At 39.9% G+C, this 23,877-nt stretch overlaps 1 protein-coding gene across 1 annotated transcript in view; it reads left to right on the top strand.

The window, feature by feature from the left end:
- The window catches only part of ARHGAP10 (Rho GTPase activating protein 10), a 231,975-nt gene that overhangs the window by 61,311 nt on the left and 146,787 nt on the right, over window positions 1-23,877 (top strand). The window contains exons 4-5 of the mRNA XM_018554263.1: window positions 11,826-11,897; window positions 20,452-20,553. Of these exons, the coding sequence (XP_018409765.1) occupies window positions 11,826-11,897; window positions 20,452-20,553 (174 nt within the window). The remainder of the gene's footprint in view (window positions 1-11,825; window positions 11,898-20,451; window positions 20,554-23,877) is intronic.

Below are 23,877 nucleotides of genomic sequence, written 5' to 3'. Positions count from 1 at the left end.
AAAATGAATAAATAAAAATATAAAAAGTTTATGAAAATGAAATATTTGAAAACATTAAAATAAAAAAAATTTTTGGTTTCGGCCTGACATTGTTTTTTATTTCGGTTTCGTTTCGGTTTTGAAATTTCAACTTTGGTGCACCTCTAGAATATAGAACTATCCTTGGGTAGACCTTATCCAAAAGAGGGAGAGCCCACACACAAAAACCCCACAATATAACATTCATTCATTTCCTCATTCGTCCAAAATTAATCGGTCGCCTTTTGATGCATTTTCCCGACATGATTTAAATTGTTGGCCATCAAGGGGTCACAGTAACCTCCCTCACACGAATCTGCCGTCTGAAATAGAAATTCTTTAATCCCCCCTTCGACAAAAACAAATATCACAAGAATTTTTACCCATATCCCTATTAATAGCTATTCATTTTACATGTGCCTTCCACTTCTAGTGTATAGTCTATATCTTTGTGATCTTTTAGCACCCATATTTATAAATCATAATAAACTATAAAACCTAAAGTCCACCTTGATCAAATTAAATAACGCTACTCCCGCTTAACCCTCATCTCAACCTTTTGTCTTAGTATTCCTAACCTATTCTCTCTCAGTGCCTCATTACCAAGTCAGAAAGTTCACCCTTAAAGGAGAACTATGAGGTGAGTGCTTTTCACTCACCTCATAGTTCTAGCCGACCTGTGACAATGAGACTGTCACAGGTCGGCTCAGTAGATCGGGAAGTGAGCGAACACATACCGGTGTTCGCTCATTTCTCGATCCTGTCACGGTTCTCTGCCGTGACAGGGGAGGGACTGGATTCCCCCCTCCCCGCTCCGATCCTCCAGCGCTGACTGGCGGAACGGACAGGGGAGGGGGCAGGTACAGCTGGCTCTGCCTCTAAATAGGCAGAGCCAGCTGTCACTCACGCAGCCGGGCGGATCAGGATATAATTGTCGGGATTCGCTTCAGCTGCGGCGTCTCAGTATACCGCTCGCGGTATACTGAGCTTAGGGTAACGGGAGGAGACAAACTGTCCTCCCGTCACCCTAAGGAGAACTATGGGAAAAGCCCATAGTTATCCTTAAAGGCCTAGTATTTTAGTGTGATTTATATAAAAGATACAAAATCTAACATATTCACATACTGTGAAATTATCATCTATAACTCTATACAACTTATTCATAACAACCTTTAAAGCATTAAAGTGCCTGTTTCTGGATACCTATAACAAATCCACATTTCCACTTATATCTAATATGTAATAATTACTAGTGATCATTTCTTTAAGTGATATACAGAAACACTATGCCGTAAAATGTGACACACTCTTTTTTACCACCCTAAATGTACTGCGTATTATTATACTTTCACTCTTAATTGTGTCTAACCCAAGATGCATAATTCAATACGTTTCAATCTTCCCTTAACTTTTCTCCAACCTTTACCCCAAATATATAGTTATAAAGCTTCTTACACACAGAAATAAAAAAATAAAATGTTTGGGGGGGAAGGGAGAGAGCTTCACCGTTTTTCAACCTTAAATCCCATTGTGCTCCTTAAATAAATAGGAAGGAAAAAAAAAAATTTAAACAAAATTTTCTGTTGCTGGCTCCGACTCCAGTCTTGCCACTCGCTCCATATTCGCTCATCTGTCTATGCTCCTTAATGCAGTTAAAATTGCCGGCTTATGACCTGCCGTTCAGCACAAGGGATTTCCTCCTGTCTTATCTCATCATCACTCTGCGAGGCACGATAATCTCTCCGGCGTTCGCATGGGGAGGGTGGGTGGAGCAGCGTCAGTACATCATGGCGGTACTACTGCACATGCGACTCTGGGACATTGGCTTCTAAACACTGGCACACAGGTCAATAGTATGCCCAAATCCACTGCGTATGCTCTGCTTTGTTTCATTATTAAACATTTAACAATAAACTGTTGGTCAACTAACAGCCACTACCCTTTCTAGTATAGCCTATACCTGATTTTACAAATCATTTTTAGATTATAACCTTATTTGAGTAACCATCATACTATGGATGCTGTTGTCTGCCAAGAAAATCCTTTGAGAGATGATTGTGAGCTACAAGTCTGAGGTGAGCTGATCTCTTTTAAAGAGAGTATATCACCCTGGCCTTGTAAAATGGCTCATATGTGTAAGCTTGTCGTCAGATAAGTAATGATTTTCCATACCTTATGATGCTGTATGTGCTTGTAATAGACAACCCTGTATGCTGGTCCTCTTGACTCTTGTACCAAGAAATAGGCTAAAATTGGCATAACCTTTTATTATACTAGCGGGTCTTCTAAAAACAGATGAGAAATAATATGACTGGTTGATGGCCCAATATCATATGGGCTACCAGGTACCATGGCAATATGCCGTTTAGGGCTTTCATCGTAGGAAAGGAAACAATTGGTGATCAGTTGGATACAAATATTCCAACATATTGAAAAAAATGTGTGTACGTAATAACGTCTCTGATGTTGAGAAGGACTGATTATCATTCTGTATTTAACCATATTATGGTTGCTGTAAGTGATTCACTATCACTGTTGTGGAACTACAGGTTTCATGAAGCATTGCAAGACTGACGGTTACAAGCATGACTTCCAGAGTCAGAGGCATGTTGGGATTTGTAGTTATAGCACAGCTGGATGGCTGAAGTCGCCCACCCCTGCCCTATTGAATGATGACATAATGTCTATAAAGCACTGTTTTATTACATTTTACTGGTTGTACTTTAGATGGTGCTTGGGATAAGAGAACACCACAAGGCTTGTTTTTTATACATTTATTTTTAGTGGAAGAAAATTGCTGAATGTGCACCAGAATTAATGAAAAAATATACCAACAAAGCATTTGGAAAAACACTTAGACTAGGCAAAACTGTAGAATTATTTTCCTTTTAGCAGTTTGTAGAAAGTTTTTGTACAGCCTTTGCTTGAGAATGTTTACTATGACTCATTGGTGTAGCCTGCACAGTGCCGCACAGAGGTTTGAACAATGCTAGACCATCGTGCTGTGGTTTACCACATGGGTGTCTATGAGAACATCAAAGGTAAATTACATAGATTTCTGTAGCTTTCATCATTTATTTCAGTTCTCCGAGTTGTCTCAGACTTGTGGGGTATTTCAGGTTACAGAGTTTACATGCTGTACAAGTCTCGTTCTACAGCCAAATGTTATCTGCTTCCCACTGTCCTTCTGCACTTCTCAACTCTTGTACAAAGTCTGACACTCTAGAGCTGTGTTGTCTGGAAATAGGTTATGAACAGCTGACTGCAATGCTTTCAGTTTCGCCGAAATCACTGGGAAGTCGAGCAGTAGTTTTTTTGAGTACAGGATTTAGATTTGTCCTGAATATCCAGAGTCAGTAGAGGGGAATGCTTTTTCAGATGGATTGTAGTTTGGACACCCATAGGTAAAACATAGCAGTCGTTCAGTAGAACACTAGCAAAATCCTTTTATTGGCTTAAAAGGATTAGAAACCCTATCCTGTGTTTGTCCCACCGGGGGGGGGACTTCTTGTTTTCTTCCCTGGTGACCACTCAAGAAGTAAGTGCAGCCTCCAAAGTGAAACTAGCAAAAATAATTTCACTAGGAATATAAAATCTTACCATCGCTTTTAATCCTTTCCTACTTTACTTTAGGGCTGCAACGAGCGATTATTTTCATAATCGTTTAGTTGGCCGATTTTTTTTTTTTTTTTACATTTTTTTGGATTATTCGATTAATTAGATTAGAAAAAAATAGAAATACAATCTTTTATTTAAAATAAAATACACAAATGGAGTGTTACTAACAAATTTTAATTCTGAATAAAACTGCATGCATATTTTTTGAAATCACACTGCACTGGAACACACGGCATTACAGTACCACACACTCCAGTTGCGTTTGGGGGTACTATTGAAATAAATGTCACCGCAATGCACATCTTGCAGCAGAATTTGTCAGGCTGAATTCAAAAATAATTTTTTCCCCAACCTTTAAAAAAAAAAAGTATTTTAGTAATTGTATGGCTAGGTGTGAACTGAACCTAAGAGCCAGCTAGCTCTGAGGATCGGGCGAGTATCATTTTTTAAAATTTTAGCACCTATACAAAAATCAGCACCTAACCCTTGCGGTGTTGGGATAGCCCCACTGCAAGGGTTAAGAAAAGCTTTTCCCAGAGTTCTTCTGTAATCATCTTTTAGACTCTTCTGCCTGAGCCAAGTCTGAAGCCTTCGGTGCTGGTTTTGTTTCCACTGCCGACTTTTTTATTATTATTATACAGGATTTATATAGCGCCAACAATTTGCTCAGCGCTTTACAAAATAGTGGAGACAGTACAGTTACAATACAATACAATTTCAGAACAATAGGGTTGGGAGGGCCCTGCTCATGAGAGCTTACAATCTAGTAGCAGGGGCAAGTGATACAAAAGGTAATAATTGTTTAGATTGAGTTATTGGAGGAAGTAAAAGGCAGTTATGTTGAGATGAGAGAGGCTTCCCTGAAGAGATGGGTTTTTAGGGATCACCTAAAGGTGTGCAGCGTTGTAGATAGGCGGACAGAATGGGGTAAGGAGTTCCAGAGGATGGGGGACACTCTAGAGAAGTCCTGGAGGCGAGCATGGGAGGAGGTAATTGGAGATCTTGAGAGGACGGTTTGGGTGATATTTTGAGATGAGGTCAGTGATGTAGGTTGGAGCGAAGTTGTAGATGGCTTTGTATGTTAGTATTTTCACACTGCTCCCTGTCCCAGTACATGTATTCCTTGTTGGCAGTCTGTTTGTGCAGGTCCTGTCCTCAGCTTAGCTGCACCACCAGCAAGGACTTCCTTTCAAGTACTCAAAGGTCTCATCTCTATAATTGTAACTGCATATATCTTTACATTTAACTGCATATATCTTTACATTTAAAGTCCATTAAGAATGTTGGTGAGGATTTCTGCTTGGGTAGCAAATGGTTATGTTATTTGTTGCATTGTTAGCCATCAGCAGGCCTATGTGTCCAAACAAAGTAAGTCCCTTGCTAAAGAGTCTGTAGTCATCCTCACCATGTTTCCATGCTCACAAAGTCCAAGCAACTCCGTGTTATTATCCCTTGCGCGTACATATACATCGGCTACATTATTGATAGTTATTAGATAATGTAATAGAAATGTATATCTGCTTGTTACATACACTTTAAATAAATGGGTTATTCCAATGCTGCAAAAATGCCGTAGAATGCCGTAGAGCTTGGTGCAAACCCAGTTCAAGAGTGTTTGCCCAAGTCTGTGCAAAATGATCACTGGCACGCCCTCCTCCCGCCTCAATCAGTGACGGCAGGACGTTCTCCGGCTGCAACTACACATCACAAGGGTCTGTCGGTCACAGTTTGCACAGGCTTGGGTAAGCTTCGGGGAAATAAGTTTACACCAATCCCTCGCAGGTCCTTATCTAGGACACTATGTTTGTATGCAATGAAGCTGGGGTTGGGCTTGTGACTCTTCAGGCACCTGCACAAAAGTAATGCGATTTTATATCTATCTATAACAGTCATTGGCATCTTTATTGCCATAAGGTATTTCTCATAGATAATTAGCTTGAGAAGTTTCATGCAACTTTTTAGTAAGGCAAACCCGCAACATTCCAGTGCTGTCAGAACTGGAATGTTTTGGAAGTTTCCATCACACAAGCTATCTTTTAATATTTTAACACATTTGACTGGCACTAAATGTGTGTGCATTTGTTTGAACAGCGATTCATCATTGCATGTGTATTAAAAAAAAAAAAGCAACAATCATTCATATAATGTACTTTATGTCCAATTAATTTCTCTTGTGCTGTGCTGAATGTCTGGCAGCGCTGTTTTGTGCCTGTGGGCAGCCTTACATCTGCTTTTCTTAATAGATGCTTTATGAGTTACATAGAAGTCATGTAAACTGTACTGATCAGACAGCTGCCTCTGTCTGTCTGCCTAGTGGTGAAGAGTATCCTACTACATATGTGAGCGGGTGGATTATCACTGCTTGTTGGGGCCTCACTTATTTCAGAAGGCGGCAGCCAACTTTTGTTTATTCATCACAATTTGCAGTTGTTTTTATGATTAATGCTGTTGTAACTGGGAGACATTGATTTTAATCTGCAGCGGAAGACAAAATTATTTTTATGTTGCTTGTATATTCATTTTTATTGGTAACTATTTGAGTTGGTAAAACCATAAATTATTCTTGGGTAAATCCGTAAAGCCAGATACCCACATATACCCCCAAAAATGTACTGCAGGCAGTTCATTAATTTTATTTTCTATTGACAGTGTAAGAATTTCCTTAACCACTTGCTGCCCAGAGCAATTTCTTACTATTTGCACACATAAAATCTGAATTTTGTCTAGAAAACCGCTTAAAACCCCTCAACAATTATATATTTTCTGAAAGCAGAGGCCCTGTGGAATGAAAAAAAATGCTTGTTGCCCAAATGTTTATCAAACCAGTATTTCTAGGGTAAAATACACTAAAATGAAATTTAGTGCACAGAAACAGAATATAACTCCCATTTTTTTGATAAAATATAGATAAAATACAGAAAAAGAGTGAATAAAGTAAAAAAAAGTAAATAGAAAACGATTGTGCGGAGCTAGCAGTGACAGCTAGCTCCGCCCAATAGTTTCCTATTGTCTGGCGGGTCTGCTGCTGTAAAAAAAAAACAACCTCTCCCGGGCGCTCTGGGAGTCTCCTGCTCCCGGCCGCCAAGGAGAGAAGCACTGATGTGTCCTTTTGTCTTTATTCTGACACGAGCGATGTCAGAATAGAGAAAAAAAAAAACAGATTTTTTTCCCATTGAAAAGCATTGGGACATTACTATTGGCTATTTCAATTTGCAATAGCCAATAGTAATGTCCCAATGCTTTTCAATGGGAAAAAAATCTGTTTTTTTTTTTCTCTATTCTGACATCGATCATGTTAGAATAAAGAAAAAAGGACACAGCCGTGTTTCTCTCCTTGGCGGCCGGGAGCAGGAGACTCCCGGGGCGCGAGGGAGAGTTTGCTGTTTGGAGATCAGTGTCCCTGGTTAGCAGGTAACCAGGGACGCTGATCTCGCTGCAAGTGGCCGGAGCCAGCCGTAAGATCACGGCTGGCTCCGCCCAGCTGTCAGAAGCAGGCCGAGTGGCCAATGGCCGGCCGCTCAGCCAGCTTCGGCTTTCAGCACGGCTCAGCCGAGCCGATGCATATGCGTTCGGCTCAGCCGAGCCGCTCGGCCATGATCGGGAGCTGTACGGGCTATTGTGAATAGCCCGTACAGCACTCCTTTGGTTCTACTGAACCGAAGGGGTCCTGGAGCCGAAGCTAGCCGAAGGATTGTCCGAAGCTACGGCCAGATCCTTCGGCAGCTTCGTGAATAGACCCCAGTATGTCAAATGAGCGTTGTTAACCCACGACATGATCACCATGTCAAAAAGGAAAAAAAAAGCAGCCACCACTTCTAAGGACTGGTAAACTGCAAAATATAAGATTCTTGTTCTTGGCTTTATATACCGTTTAGTAAAAGTTGAATTTAAAATGTTTGTAACGTCAAAACTTTTTAAAATGTTTTTAATTAGGAAAGGGTTATCAGCATTTCTGTCAGGTTTTTATTGCTATCCCTTATTGGGAGATTCACCCTCACTTTCGTTCCTTGTGACCATCATCTCTGGTCCAGCAAGTGGTGGCAAGGCCAACATTTGGTTGTCAAAATCTTGCAGTGGGGACACCTGTTCCACTGACACCTGTCTAAGAGAGGACATTGCCTCTATTTTGAAAAGGCTCCTCTTCCTGCTATGTTTCTGTGAGAGGAAGTCAAGGAAAAGCTCCCTGATGGACACAGGCAAGAAAAGAACACATGATCGGGGTCATAACTAGGGATACACCGATACCAAGTATTTGGGTAAGTACTTGTACTCGCCCAAATGCTCTGATACTTACCTTGATACTGGAACTTCCGGTCAAAGGGAGATTCCAATCAGGAAACCGGGAGGCACGTCATGACCCACCTGCTTGCTTCCTGATTGGCTAGGAAGCCGGCTTCACTTGTTGCTAGCAGCCTGGGTTCCTGACCAATTCCTGATTGGTCAGGAAGCCAGGCTGCCTTGGTACGTGAAGCCAGTGTTCTTTTGGATAGAATATCAGTATTTTGTATCGACGAGCATCGAAGAAAAAAAATATATCGTTACTTGATGCCAAAAAAAGGTATTGGTGCATGCCTAGTCATAACCCTTAACTACTCTATGAGGGGGAAAAAAAGGGGGGTTTCCTTTACATTCACTAATAGTCTGTATTTAGCACTCAAGGGGCTTAAAGTTACCTGTGATGTTACTGGTAATATTGTTTTATATCTTTGGAAAGGTAATCATCAGATAACCTGCACCTAAGGACTTTTTGTCTGATTTATTAAAAGTGGTTTACTTAATTTGGTCATACATGGTCATACATGAAATAGACAGTCATGAAGATTACATTGCACAAATTGCTCAAAAGTTTGTAGCTGCCATTCAGAACTAAAGATGTGAAAGGGGGAATGTGGACAAGGAAAGTCCTGTCATGATCTTCCTTCAGATTCATTATGCACTGTTTTGATATAAAACGTAGTTATATGTAATACGTGTATTCATAGTTACATAGTATTTGAGGTTGAATAAAGACATAAGTCCATCAAGTCCAACCTATTGTTGATGTGTGCGTATGTGTGTATACATATATGCACATACACACATATATACATACACATACATATATACATACACACATAGGTCCTTGTATCAGTTAATTCTTAATTGTACCTGTACCCCTGTATGTTATGGTTTCTCAGGAAATCGTCTAAAAGCTTCTTGAATGATTCCATATTCTTAGCTGAGATCACCGCCTCTGGCAGCGAGTTCCAGACCCTAACCGCTCTTACTGTGAAGAACCCCCTTTGCCCCTTGTGCTTGAATTTCTTTTCCACCAATTTTAGGTGGTGGCCTCTAGTCTTTGTTACAGAGTTAATTGTAAAGAGTTTGTTGCTAATGTTACTGTCACCATTAAACAATTTGTACATGAAAATCATGACCCCCCTTAATCTCCTTACTTCTAACGTGAACATGTTTAAATTTGGTAGTCTTGTCTCATAACTCTGGTCCTCCATTCCCCTAATTAGTTTGGTTGCCCTCCGCTGGACTCTTTCAAGCTCAAGGACGTCCTTTCTGTGAACTGGTGACCAAAACTGGACCGCATACTCCAGATGAGGCCGAACCAGTGATCTATAAAGTGGCACAATTATAGACTTGTCCCTGCGATACATCCCCTTCTTAATACAAGACAGGACTCTGCTTGCTTTGTTTACAGCAGCCTGCAAGCTATTAATCAATCTGTGGTCTACAATAACCCCCAAATCGTTTTTTATTTCTGACTTCCCTAATGGCATACCCATAATTGTATAGTCCATTTGCTTATTTTTTATTCCCAAAGTGCATTACTTTGCATTTATCGACATTGAACTTCATCTGCCATATATTAGCCCACTCCCCTATTTTATCCAGGTCCTCCTGTAATGTTAAACTGTCTAGGTCCGTTTCTATTACCCTCCCGATTTTGGTATCATCAGCAAACACTGAAACATTGCTACTCACACCCTCCCCGATGTCGTTAATAAATAGGGTGAACAGCCTGGGGCCCAGCACAGAACTCATGACACTAGCCCATTCTGGAAAGCTGCCATTTATAGATACTCTTTGTACCCGTTCCTGTAGCCAGTTCTCTATCCATGTACACAGCATCCCATCTATGCCCATGCATCTCAGCTCGTATAACAAGCGTTTGTGTGGCACCGTATCAAAAGCCTGTGAGAAATCCAGATATACCACATACACCGGTCTCCCTCCATCCAGATTTCTACTTACCCCCTCGTAAAAAGTTAGTAGGTTAGTCTGGAAGCAACGGTCCTTCCTGAACCCATGCTGATTGTCATTGACTATACCATTATTCTGAACATATTCTACCAAATAGTCCTTAATCATTCCCTCCAACACTTTACATACCACCGATGTGAAACTGACTGGTCTGTAGTTCCCCGGTTGGCATCTTGCCCCCTTTTTGAATATTGGGACTACCGTAGCCCTCCTCCAGTCACTTGGAACTCTACCAGTCATTAAAGAGTCCTTAAAAATGAGGAATAATGGTTTTGTTATAACCTGGCTTAGTTCTTTAAGCACTTTGGGGTGCAAGTTATCTGGTCCCACTGCTTTATTTGCATTAAGTTTTGCAAGTCTTTGTAGTATCTCATTTTCCGTCAACCATTCAGTGTTTGCAGTGACACTTTACATTAATGTAAGCCCCTAGCCTTTCATCCCAGTCTTGTACCCGCTTGTACCCTGAATTGACTTCCTTGGTGCCTCCCTGGTGTTGCACAGCCTCATCAAATTGATCTGTCTACCTTCTGTGCATGTGCTCTGTAATGTCCAATTTATCTTATGGACAGTATATACTTTGACAGAGTACAGACATCCCCATTGGATTGAATGCAGAGAGTTTGTACTCCTTGACAGTAAAGGTGCTGAGTTCTGACAAGAGACTGTGTGATGCCAAAGATGCCACACAATCCAAGACCTCATCAGATTAGGGATAGGTGGGTGTAATGTTGCCAATGTTGCCTTTCCACAGATTATTGTTGTTTTTAGTATATTATTATTATGATTGCTCATAGTTTGTATACTACTATGTGGTTTGTTTTGGAAGTTCAAGCTTTTCTCTCACTGAAGGGTACAGTATGATAATTATCTATATGAAAGTGATAAAACCTCCTTAACACAGGCTAAATATATAAACAAGCTAGAAAAAAAAGATAGTCTCATTAAGATGTGTTAACAAGCAAATATTTACTGATCTCGTATGGTTTTAAGTCAAGAGATATGCAAGTATAGGTTTTAGTACTTTAAGTAGCATCTTTATGCCAATGGTTCAGCTTACAAAATGGAAACTGAAAGCTATTAAAGGAAACCTGTGCTGAGAGAAATATGTAGGCTGCATTTGAGGACCTTTTTTGTTCTGACATTGATAGTTCCCTGGCTGTAATGATGATCTAATGACTTTAGTACTTTCAATGACCCATAACAAGATGCAGATCAACTGATCTGACTTTACTAATGGCGAGTCAGATTATACTGAAGCCGAGGACATCCAAGCAAGGTAGCATTCTCAATGGCAGGTTTTACATTTTCATCAGTACAGGTTGAATTCCACAGCTAATTTCATATCAAGCCGACTTACACGGGGGTGTTCCTGTATTTACTAGCTGCTGAAAAAGACAGAACTCAGGTACTGCTTCAAATGTGAGAATTATACTCCCCCTGTTGAATCTGAAGTCCAAGCAGATATAAAAAACTAAAATGAATGCAGCCTGTATTCAACTATAAATAATGTAATTTTCTAAATACAACTAGTGTAAGTGCCTGATTTGACTTGATATCAGCCTCTTTCTATTCCCTGTATAGCAGCACCCAGACTGGGAGTGGATTGTTTTGATGGAACACCATTGTTTTTTTCAGTTGTCATCTCAATAGGAGGTAAAGCAGAATCTTCCAGTAAGAGGACCTGTTTCCCTCATTCTGGACAGAGGTTTTCACTCACTTCCTGTTGTCTCTGGGAAGCAAGTGAGGTTAAATCTACCCAGCAATGCTGCAAATCCTAAAAAGTCCTTAACATGTATAAAAAAAATCTGGCTATAGATGTACTTTCTGATTGGCACACACATACCTGTGTGCGACATACACACAGATAGAGACTAACTATCTATCTAGTCAGTTGTCTACACCGTAATTATGTTTTTATTTTTTGTTTTTACTAGGCAATGAATGTTAATGAAACACTTATTAAACCCTTGGAGCGATTTCGGAAGGAACAGCTCGGCGCAGCGAAGGTATGGTTATAAAATAATAATATTTTTAGTTCTATGTTAACTGAAAGGAGTTTTTTTGTTGTTATACTTTGTATCCAGTGTCCTCCTTGAACACTATAATAATGAAAGTGGATCTTTACCCAAAGCTCTTATGCTAAATCTGCCCACTATGAATAGTAGACTTCAATAAAAGTTAACAGGGGTTTCACCATTCTTCACTCTAGCCAAAACTGAAAAGAAAAATGTATGTGAAGGTTCGCATTCATCCAGGTCATGGTATATCTGTAAAAAATAAGTCAAGGCAACTATAAAGTAAACTATAAAGCAATAAAAAGTGGTTTTTATTCTTCGGTCAGTGTATGGGCCAGCTTTACATTTTCCACATATTTCACAACCTTCTGAGAGGGAAAGGAAGACTTCTTTTTTTTTTAAGCGCAAAATAATAATAAAAGCATACCTTATTAAAAGCATACCCTATTCACGTCCCAAAACATGTGAACCATGATAAATGAAAGCTCAAGAATGATTACTAAAACCTGCTGGGTCTTTATTCTGCCACTATTCCATTTTAAAAATAACCAATGCAATAACGTGAAGGATGGATAAAAAGGATAGTGCCTTTTAAACATCTCTGGAAGATAAATAGTACATTAATGTATACAGATCTCTACACCAGAGATAAAAGGGGCATTTGAGAACGAACAAGGGACAAATAAGGGATAGTTGGGAACTTAGATTTCCATATCTAAATACCAGCAGACATCCAAAAAAACTCTCAGGCAAACTATTCTGGGGAAAAAATAGCAACTGGTTACTTTGGGTAGTTTCAGCCTGATGCTTTTCCTCTTTCTCTCTCCATTATCGCTATACAGATATATAATGTTTGCATGTCTGATGTCTAGGGCCAGCTTTACAGAGGAGATGGAAATACATTTGATCTTATATCTCCTCTACCCCCTGAAGGTATCTATGGTCAAAAACGAAAAATAAATATGTATTTTTTATATTGAATATCCATAATTAACTTAAATAACCATATTGATCTAGGCTTTTGTAAACTTTATTGAAGATGACCTTCTCAATGCACTGACACAATTTCACTCAGCCCTGTGTATATGCACGTCCTTGTGGCTCAACGCACATAGCCTACCTTATGAACTACAAGGAATGAACAATATAACATTATCATTGCTTGCTGTAAGCATTGCATGATGATATATGCACTAAGAAATGGAGATTGCATCACATTAGGCAGCAGGGAAAGAGTTACAAAGCACACAATTCAGGAAATTGTAGAAAGTGATGGGCAGACAGAAGGCAGCAGTCACTACATAAAAGATCTTAAGCTTTGATTGCATTATCATAAACAACTCTTTTATGTATAACTATTAGTATGCTGATGTTATAACCGGATAGTACAGTATATCCTGGAACTTTAGAACTTTAACAGGGTTCCTCCTCCTTCTGCAGTTCTTGGGATCTTACATAAAAGAGAGGAGTTGCCTGCTTATAATGTCTGCTATTGGTGCACAGCCATGCACATTTACTGTTTCCTAAAGCTGAACTCCAGGCGGATAAAAAAAGACACACAATGCAGCTCTGTATTCTTGAATACATCACTAAATGTATTTTGTAAAAGTAAATAGTGTAAGTACCTGAATTTGACTTGATGTCAGCACTTGGACAGCAGCAAATGTGATGACAAAGAACATTCTGTTAGAAAAAGAGTGCAGAGTGAGCGTAAAGACAACCTTATCTTTTCGCGGTTGCTCTTTTATTGTCCAGTCATCATGCTGCGGATAGAGAGAGGACACCGTTGCATTTCTTAACAGTAAGGACCCAGTCACTCCTATGCATTGCAGTGATGTGCCACAACACATGTTAACACACCATACGTACATTTTATTTGTTTTAGTGCCACCCTAATGCGCTATAGGAATGTACATGCATTCCAGCACACCACATTGCAAAAAATGGTGCATGCCCATTTTTTGTCCTGGTGCGTTGGCAGCCCATTCAAATGAATGCAATGCCTAAGTGCAAACAATGTTGACATGCGCTTTGCATCAGAATGGAAAGGTGTTAATGGGCTGTAAGTAATGTTCTCCACATGGCTGTGCTGAGTGCCATGCTAACAATGTGTACATCTCAGGACAGAATAGGGAGAAATGAAAAAAAAAATGTTGGCAGATAAAACGGCTCCCATGTATGTATTTCATCTTTGTATTCAAGGCCAATAGAAATCATGTGGCCCAGTACAGATTACCTGACAGGGCCCCCCTTGTCAACCTCACTGCCTCCTCCCCTCCAGACAGCAACAAAGATCTCCCCCAAGATTATTATTGCTCCCCAAGGGAAGATTAATGATTATCAGAAGCTATAAATAACCTATTATTTATTTAATTATTACTCTAAGACTATAGTTGATATAGGGTTATCACTCATATGGTACCTACCCCAGGGCAGCACACTGACAAAAATGGTCAAGTAGTCCCCTCTCGGCTCTCGGGACCCCCTGCTAAATTTAGAGGGCCTGGGCCCGCTACAGGAGGCCTGGCTCTACCCTCCAACCAAAAGCCCTGATTGTATTTCGCTGCTTGATGGGAGTTCAGCTTTAAAAATCATTGTATTTGAATGTTCAAACTGCCATCCACCAACCATTGCAGATAGCAGTGTAGCCAAGGTCTTGTTCTTGCTCAAGGTTTCAGTAAGAAGTAGGGAGCTTTCTCTTTTATTAACGCAGTTGTCCCAAACAGATAGATTTCCATTTCAGCAGAAACTAGTGTTTATGAGCCCATGCCTTGACATACAGTTCTGTTATAGTTGCTCTGTAACGCAGCTATCTGTACCATAAAGCTCACATATGCATTCATTTTGTTTGTGTATTGCTTTGTCTGCCTTAGGAGTTTGTTACATAATGTTGTGACCCAGCCAACCAGATTATAGAAGCATAGCGCTAAATATCTTGTTGGAAATGTTTTCTAAGTTGAATATTTTCGTAGCATTAAGCATGGATGGGGTAGTGCCTCCTGTCCTCGTCCAAAAAAGGAATTTTCAAACATCTTGTGTTCAGAGGCACTTGGAAGTGGATCAGCTATTGTCTGCCTGTATGGTTACAGCAGCAGGATGAGAGAATCTTTTCATACAAGAATAACTTGTTCTATTAAGTTGAAGAAGTATGTGCTCAACCTTTTATTATCTTTTATAATCTCCTATTCCTCCGCAAATGTGTTATATTGGCAACATTTTCATAAATAAGAACAAAAAAAGCAAATGTGTATGTGCATCTTAAAGGCTCAGTCCACGTTTGTGACGTGTTTCATGTTACACCCATATTTATGGTATAAACATGGTCACATTCCGTAACCCACCCTCCCCCCTGCCTGAAACGTCACCGCCTTCTTCCCGCAGGCTTCTGTTGGAATTTGACATGCTCCTCCTGCACAACCATGTCATCCATTCATAAATCCATACCCAGGATCTGTGAATGTAGAGACTACAAGTTGCATCTGTCGTTGTGAAAGAGTGGACTTGATTTCAGTGGAACACAAGTACTGCTACGTCACCGCATTTGTATTCCATTCATTGTCTCCAGGAGCCTGTGCATTGCACCCATGATCCACTAATTGCAGTTGAACTGCATTGCAGGCTCCAAAGCAAAAGATTTAAAGTGATATTAAAGCTTCATGTGTGTTTATTGTTTCATAAATAGAAGGCCAATACAACAAGAAATTCTTTGTTGTTTTTTATTAAACATTTTCAATTCCTCGTTTTCTAGTGGCTCACCGCAGCGCTCTCCCCCCGCCCCCTGCACAGGTGCCTCTGTCAGCTAAGCGGCTGCTATGGAGGCACCCGTGCATGCTAGTTCTCCACATCCATAGACACACAAAGCACTGCGGCAGGCCACGCCCTTCCTCTCCGACCAACAGGTTGAATCTTTGGCTTTCTGCCCTCAATCTTCTCTCCTGCAAGTTCGGACGGAGGATTGCTTTGGGGACTGATGGCGATGACAAGTGACACTGACGGGTAAGTGTGTGGGGGACAGGGGACTCAAAAAGGTACTGGGTGTTTTTTACTTTTTATTACAGAGAATGTATTAAGGTAAAAACGACCAGCCTTCAGTAATCCTTTAATAAATGCACTGTGCATGCATTTATTAAATTTTTGCAAAATATGCATTTAAAGAGAACCTGCTGACACTCTTATGGTATACAAATCAATTAGTTGCGCTAGGAGTAGCTATATTTTGTCACTAGCTGCACCAATGTGTTGATAAAAATCAGGCAAAATGAACTAGTATGTTGCGCTCGGTGTTGGTGGATCTCTTTTGGTTTGGAGTAGGTTTAGTTGTCACTAAACACAATGTCAAACTATATACGGTGAAAATGGTGATAAATAATTCTATGTGATTAAATTGTTAAATAGTACTTAAAATCGTGCTAATTTGTGATCTATAAATAAATATATATAAACCTATGTTGTTGATTAAATAGTGTATATAAATTATTCTGTGGTGACTCTAATTGTGTAGGATTACCGTGGTAGCAGTATAATGCTTATACCTAAAAAATTCATTGATACCACTATAAGTGTCTCAACATGGCTTGTTAGTGAATTACAATTAGTGAATGTGTACTTTTGTAAATTGTATCAAGAAGTAAAAATATATTCAAAATGACATCATAATATTGGACTGTGAATACTTCTTAAAATATAGCACATAAAAACCCACATCCAATTAGTGCAGTTCTTCACACATGAGAGGACTTTTTGACATAGACGGGGGAAAACGTTGTATAAATAGTCGTTAAATTCCTCTGTCCATAGTCCTTAATCAAAAAAGGAAAATTAGGGTTATCCAACGACAGCCCACTTATCTGTCCTTCCCGAGGTAAAAACCAGGAAACATTCAGCTCACAAGAGAAAATCCTGATATCCTGTGTTCACTCTGTAGAAGAAAAGCGTTCCTGCCTTTTTCCTCTCAGATTCCCCGTCTAACTTCCCTGCGGCGATGTTAGCAGCCCGCCGGGTACGAATTAAACCGGATAGAGGGGAGAACGAGAAAGAAAGGGAACACTTCTAAGTGTAACAGTAAATTATTTATTTAGACGCAAAGAACTGCAAACACTTACGAAATTCTGTAGAATTAAAAGCTTTGAGTAATAAAAAGACACTCGGCCTTATCGATCATTCAGTGTAATGTAGAGGAATCCCTTTACGCGTTTCGTCCACAAGACTTTTTCAACTGTCTTGTGAGACTTGACCTACCTGGTTACTTTGCAAAGCCCCTCTTACCTGCCTGAACTCCGTTCAAAAAGTGCTCCCTGGATGGCATCTTATGGGCATATAGCAAATAATAAAGATAATAGCAGGCACATCAGCTGTCAGCAGGACACACAGCTAACACGTCCTTTTTGGATATGTTCTCATATATCATATCCACCTGTGAATGTTGTTCTCAAGTATTTTACCATGTGCTTTTTTATTTTACTTTGATAACCCACCCATACATACAAATGCAATTGAATATTAAACTGACAGACATTGTCGATATGAAGCTTATATCAAGCACTTTTGAATAGCGTTCTCATCTCTCAGACTTTGTTTTGACATTTAAGTCAAATTGCTCATTTCAGGAACTTAAGCAAATGTAGTTTTGGCAATTCATACCCACAGATGAAGTCTGTAGCTTTTCAGTTCTGTTTAGTTTTTATGTCCCGTCCCATATAATGTTACCTTATTTTTTTTTTTATTTTTTTTTTCTTCCACCTCATTCTGCAAGTACATTTGTACGATTAGAATGGAAAATCGTATTGTCTGCTAAAGATTTGTCCATATCGATTATAATCGATTATGTCGATTAGTTGTTGCAGCCCTAATCCTGAGCATTGTGCTTTTCCTTTCACATTTCAAAGGACCCATCAGCTAGCTAATCTGCAGGCTCCTGTTTGGTTTTGTCATCTGACTGGTCAGAGAAATGTTGACGTTCTGTCAGTTCGGACACTTGTGTTCTCTAATGTTTCTATGGTATTTTTGTTGGACATATTACTTGTGGGCATGCCATTAATCTTATTGTGATTAGTGATTTAGCATGTTTAAAGTGAAACTCCAAGCTAGATTTTTTTTGATAGCGTATAAAAGGATCATTCGATCCTCACATGGGGTTTTATTGCAGCCTGCATCCTCTGGGGACATTCCTCCTCATACCTCAAAGTGAGATTAATATACTCAAAGTGATTTTGACAGATGTTTTCGGGGCAGTTCGTTTTCCCTACTGGGAAATCCTCTATCAGTACCTGTTCCAGTGATCAGTCGGTATGAAATGTCCCTTCACTTTTGGTGCCAGTGACAGGAAATGAGGATAAATCTCCCCAAAATTAGATGGACAGATTAGAAAAATAGCAAACAAACTAAAACCAGAGGTTGTACCTCATGCTCTGCCCAAATGTTTTGAAAATTGTTTTGCCTGGACTTTGATATGCCTGGCAACTTATTGGTTTTACTTATTATTATAAACATTATAAACTCGATGCTTTAAAGACAACTGTGGGTAAGTGTTCTTCCCCATTGTTCTTTTTAGGGTCACGGGAGGACATATACTAACCTACTCCCATGACCTATAGCTCAGTATATAATGGTCTATTGCCCGCGATATAATGAGGGTGCCGCAGCCGGGACGGATCCCGACAATACTGTCTGGATACACCCAGCTGCGTCAGTGACAGCTGTCTCTGCCTATCTAGAGGCAGAGCAAGCTGTGCCTGCCCCCTCCCCTGTTCGTTCCTCCACTCAGTGCTGGATGATCGGAGAGGGGGGCAATCCCTGCGGGGGGAGATGACTGACAGTCCCCGTTCTCTGCAGGGAGATGATGGGAAAGTGAACGAGCAACGGTATGCGTTCGCTCACTTCCCGATCAATAGAGCCGACCTGTGACAACTTCTTTGTCACAGGTCGGGTCTAACTATGAGGATGAGTGAAACCTTATAGTTCTCCTTTAAAGCATTTGGAAACCATATTCATGGCCTTGTTTTTGGATGGAATTACTGCACTGACTGACCAGGATAGCAGGGTATTACAATATTCTGAACATTATCTCAGGAGTGTTTTTATTTTGTTTTTTTAATTCGCTATCACACACCTCCCAACTTCAGAACTTAAGAAAGGCGGACACCCTAGAAATATGAGAACCTGTGGCGCACTTTGCGTGACTAAGAGAAAAGTGGGTGGGGTTCATATACTGTGAATATTGGACATGGCTTAATAAGACTCTGAGCCTACTCACTGTGTACAACACGCATGTAGGCTACATTCCTCGTGCACACAAAATACTTCTTAATTACAGGGACACAAATGAAAGTCTTGTGCCATGCACAGAATATAGGCAGACATCTAACAGTTTGTCTGATTCCGCCTTAAAGAAGAACTTAAAGTACGATTAAACAGCTTTGCTGTCTAACGACGGTTAGACAGCAAAGCTGGGTGATTCAGAACAAAGCATCTGTAGAAGGCTCCATTCACACCAAGGTGGATGCGTTTTTCGCATGAATTTTAAATGGGCCATTTCGACAATGAAATGCAATTAAAAACGTGCTAATCATCGCGTTTCCATTTAAACCTGTAATATGGAATTCGTGCTGATTAGCGCGGAAAAAAGGCCCAGGGAGCATTTCAGGCGGCAGGCGGTTTGAATCGCATCGAGTCGCGATTTTGCATTAACTGTCCTCATAGGGATGTATGGAATTGTTCATGTCGGCAGTTAAGCGTGAATTGTTTTGCAACTGTACTGTCTCCCTTCATTTTGTATAGTGCTGCACAAACCGTTGGTGCTATTTAAATCCTGTATAAGAATATTAATAAGCATTGTGTGGTCCCTTTTGGTGATGCCATCCGATCCCCCTCCCCCATAACTTGTAAGTTTAAAAAAAATAGTTATCATCCCAACTTTAAAGTCTTTCTTGAATGCACTTAGCACTTGGTCCCATTCTGGTCGGTGACCCCTTATGCAATAAAATGGCATTTTAATTTCTGTTTGTGTTGTAGCTCCACCCCATGCTCAACCCCATTATATGGGCACTCCGATGGGAGAGCTACAGCACCTCACTTGATCACACAGTCCTATGGCGATGACTGTTTATTTAATATTGTGAATGGACATTCAGCACCAAATTGCTGGCTGCACATTTACAATAGAATTAGCGCTGTGGGTCATCTGTGTGGTCTATCCGATGGTGCAGTGGCTGTTTACTAGCAGTCGGCAGAAAGATGAAACAGCCCGCAGCGCTTCCTGATTGTTTACTATTGTGAATGAACAGTCAACGCTGTTAACTACTTGCTGGCAGATCTATCACAGTCCCACAGCGTGACTGTAGCAGAAGGCATTTCATTCTTAATGCTGTATATCCTGTAATATAAAATATATGAATATATGGAGAATCTAACTGTGACAGAGAGGGGTTGTCTGTAATGGCCAAGATTTTAATGAAAAACGCATTATAAAGAATTAAGCATTTTGTGCATATTTATGTAAACTCTTTCTATGTGTTTATATAATTTAATGCTTGTATATCTGTTTCAGGAAGAGAAAAAAAAGTTTGATAAAGAGACAGAAAAGAACTACAGCAATCTGGACAAACATTTAAGCATGTCTTCAAAGAAGAAAGAGCCACAATTGCAGGAGGTAGGGCTCGTGCACAGTTAAACCTCAATAATGAACTATAGACTTTTTATGGTTTTTATATTGGAAGAAGGTCATTCTGAGATAAATAATCACATCTAATTGTGTTAACTGTAATTTGTAATTATATAGGTGCTTGGGGATAGTTAATTTTGTGCATTGCATATAAAGGCTCTACTTTGTGCTTAGAAGTGCTGCTCTTTTAAATGTGCCTTGCTGACCCTATCTCCCTGCAAGTCTGTCTGACTGAAAACAAAAGACCCTTTGCAGTCTTCAATCATATAAAACATCCACTATGTTCTTGATAGCCAGGGATCATTGTGACTAGACAGCCTAGGCTTTAGGTCAGAAGAGAAACAGGTACTTTTTAAATACATTTTTTTTTATAACACTGGCTTTCTTCATGTGAATAGTCCACATTAAAACAGATTTAGAAATCAACTTTATATGTTGCTTGCTCTGTCCAGTGCTGTTCTTTAAATATGTGTAGAGCCTATCTATGTTCTACTCCTTGTTGAACTTTGCACCTTTTTAGGCAAGTGTGAAATGATGGGCTGTGTGTTTCCTTTCACTTGTAAAATGTACTTTTTTTTACAGTTTTTCATTGTTATTGACACAGTTTCACAGAGTAAAATGTACTTTTGACATTTATTGGTGGTCAATGATTACTAAAATATTTACTGATTTGTCACGTGCACATTACAGCTGTCTTGTCATTGCTTAATGAAGAAGTGTGCAGCCTGTAGGTCTCTAAATTACCAGACATGGCAACTCTTCTAGAGAACATGATGCCAACAACAAAAATAAAATTAGTGGAGAAAAATCCAATGTTTCTGGATAATCTTTGTGACTGCATTTGTCCTTGACACCCTCATTTTTGCAGAGGAGTTATGCATAACCGAATGCTTGTTCATAAGCACACTCCTGTGTTAGGGCTGCAACTAATGATTATTTTTATTAGGGATGCACTGACACCAGTTTTTCGGTATTGAGTGCGAGTACCGATATTCATCATTTGGTACTCGCCAATACCGACTACTGATACAGGTACTTCTGCTAGCATAGACCTGGCTTCCCAGCCAATCAGGAAGCCCGGTGGTGAGTCATTACCCGCCCGGCTTCCTGGTCTGTCAGGAAGCCGGCTCCAGGTTACCCTGTGACCGGAAGTTCTGGTATCGGGGGTATATATCGGAGCAATACTCGGTATCGGCACAGAAACCGATAGTAGTATTGGTATCGGTGCATCCCTAGGTTTCATAATCAATTAGTTGGCCGATTTTTTTATTTTTTGGACCGGGAAAAAAATTAAACAAACACCATCCTCAATTTAAAATAAAATACACAAATGCAGTGAAGTTTACTTCAGAATAAAACTTCAGGCGCAGTTTTTTGCACTCGTACTGCACTGGAACGCATGGCATTGCGGTACTGTGCGTTCTAGTGCCGGCAATCTCTCTGTGGGTAGCGGGTTCATTTGGGGTGCCATTTAAATTAATGGCTTTGCAACGCATTGCAAATAATAATAATAATTTTTTTAATAATTGCGTTTTAAGAACATGGCGCTTGAATAATTTTAAACCAGGGAATGACGGCTGACATTGGCAAGATTCCGCAGACGGCAGCTGAATGTAAATACAGCAGGTAGTAAGCTGGCACATTAGCCAGCTTGCTATTGGCCATTTCAAATTGGAGTAGCCAATAGCAGGCTGGCAATTGCACCCACTCACTGCTTGCTGTGCCCTCCTCCCAGATAGTTGACAACTATTCTCATCGATTATTATCAAGTTGGTTGTAGCCCTGCCTGTGTACACGTGCCAACAAAGGTAGCCTTTTATAAACTGGAGGTGAATTTACTACTACTACTACCTGTTGTGGCAAGGCACAATAACAGAGGCAGTTCATTGGCATTCAGGATAGCGTTAAACTAGTATTATAAATCTAGTACAAGACTTTCATTATAGCTATACATGTTAAGTTTGACCATAGGAATAATTGTTTACTCAGAAATCTCTCTGCTGTCCACACAATAACTCTTACTTCCATTAATAGAGCAATCTTAGCTGCAAGGCTGAACACACTGTTTTTCTTGGCCTTCTTTTTATCCTCCAGAGAAGTTATTTTCAAATTAGCATGCTTTTTCCAAAGGATCTGCTATAGAGGAATGTATGAGAACATGAGCAAAGGATGTGTTTGCGACCTTTCCGACAGGGTCATCTCACTAGAGAGAAGAGAATCCACTATTCCACTTATCCCTCAGCATTAGGAATTCACATAATTTGTGCAGTATTCTGGGTATTCACAAAATACCCCTAATATCTTTTGACAGAAATTAGCATTTTTATTTATATTTTGTCATGTAGAGAGTAAATTGTGAGAGGCTGGGGTCCCTTCTTTCCTACCACTTATCACTGTTGGTCAGAAAAGTGACCCTATCAATGGGCCAACAGTGCCTTACAGAACCAGATTTAAGCAAGGAGAACCCTCTGACCTTTTAATTTTCATATTAATTGCAGTGTTACTTTTTGGTTCATTGACACATTTAAGTATTGCCCATCTTTATACCTTTTGTTTTTCACTTAAGAATTTGGAAACATCATTCAGAACTTGAAATCTTTACTAAATTGTTGCTGAATAATTTGAAAAACCATTAACCGTACCAAGGCAAGCAATATAATAACATATTCAATAATATGCATCGTGCATATATTCCAGCTTGTTGTTATTAAAATACAATTTGATGTTACTATGATACAATTCCCACTATCACCAATCAGCTAGTTAAGATGTTTGTGAGAAAAAAGTGTCAAAAGACGATAATTTTTGATATTATTTGATAGATCAGCCAGTGACAGCTCAAGAACTTGCAAGTGAATACTTTATTAAAGTATTTTGCAGAACAGAATGAAGCCGGTTATCAAACAGACAAAACCTGATAAGAAAACACAGAGACAAGGAAACAGCTTATGCATATCATAGACAATTAAATAGAAAAAAAGCTTTGTAAATATGCAGCAGTACTCCCAGGATGCAAGCAGCCAATCACAATAGCACAATTACTTGCCAAGGTTTCTCACCATGCTGAGGCACTGGCATCCCACCAGTCATAGCCACTTCCCTGTTGAGGAAAGTCACTACATCTGGTTGCTGTCTTCCCTGGCCCACAATAGTTGCCTGCTGTTTAGAACTTGGATGCCTAGACACATGCCTTAAGGCCGTGACACACTGCACACGAAGCAGCGCGGAGCGGGGGCGCGCTGCCTTTGCGAGCAGTGTGTCATGTAATTTTCTGATCGGCACCTCAGCTTGCGAGAGCTCGCGGAGCTGAGC

The sequence above is a fragment of the Nanorana parkeri genome, unplaced genomic scaffold, assembly GCF_000935625.1.
Source record: "Nanorana parkeri isolate BGI_ZX_2015 unplaced genomic scaffold, ASM93562v1 scaffold150, whole genome shotgun sequence".
Classification (NCBI taxonomy): Eukaryota; Metazoa; Chordata; class Amphibia; order Anura; family Dicroglossidae; genus Nanorana; species Nanorana parkeri.
Note: the sequence above shows the minus strand (reverse complement) of the source record. Positions and strands in the feature narration are given on the sequence as shown.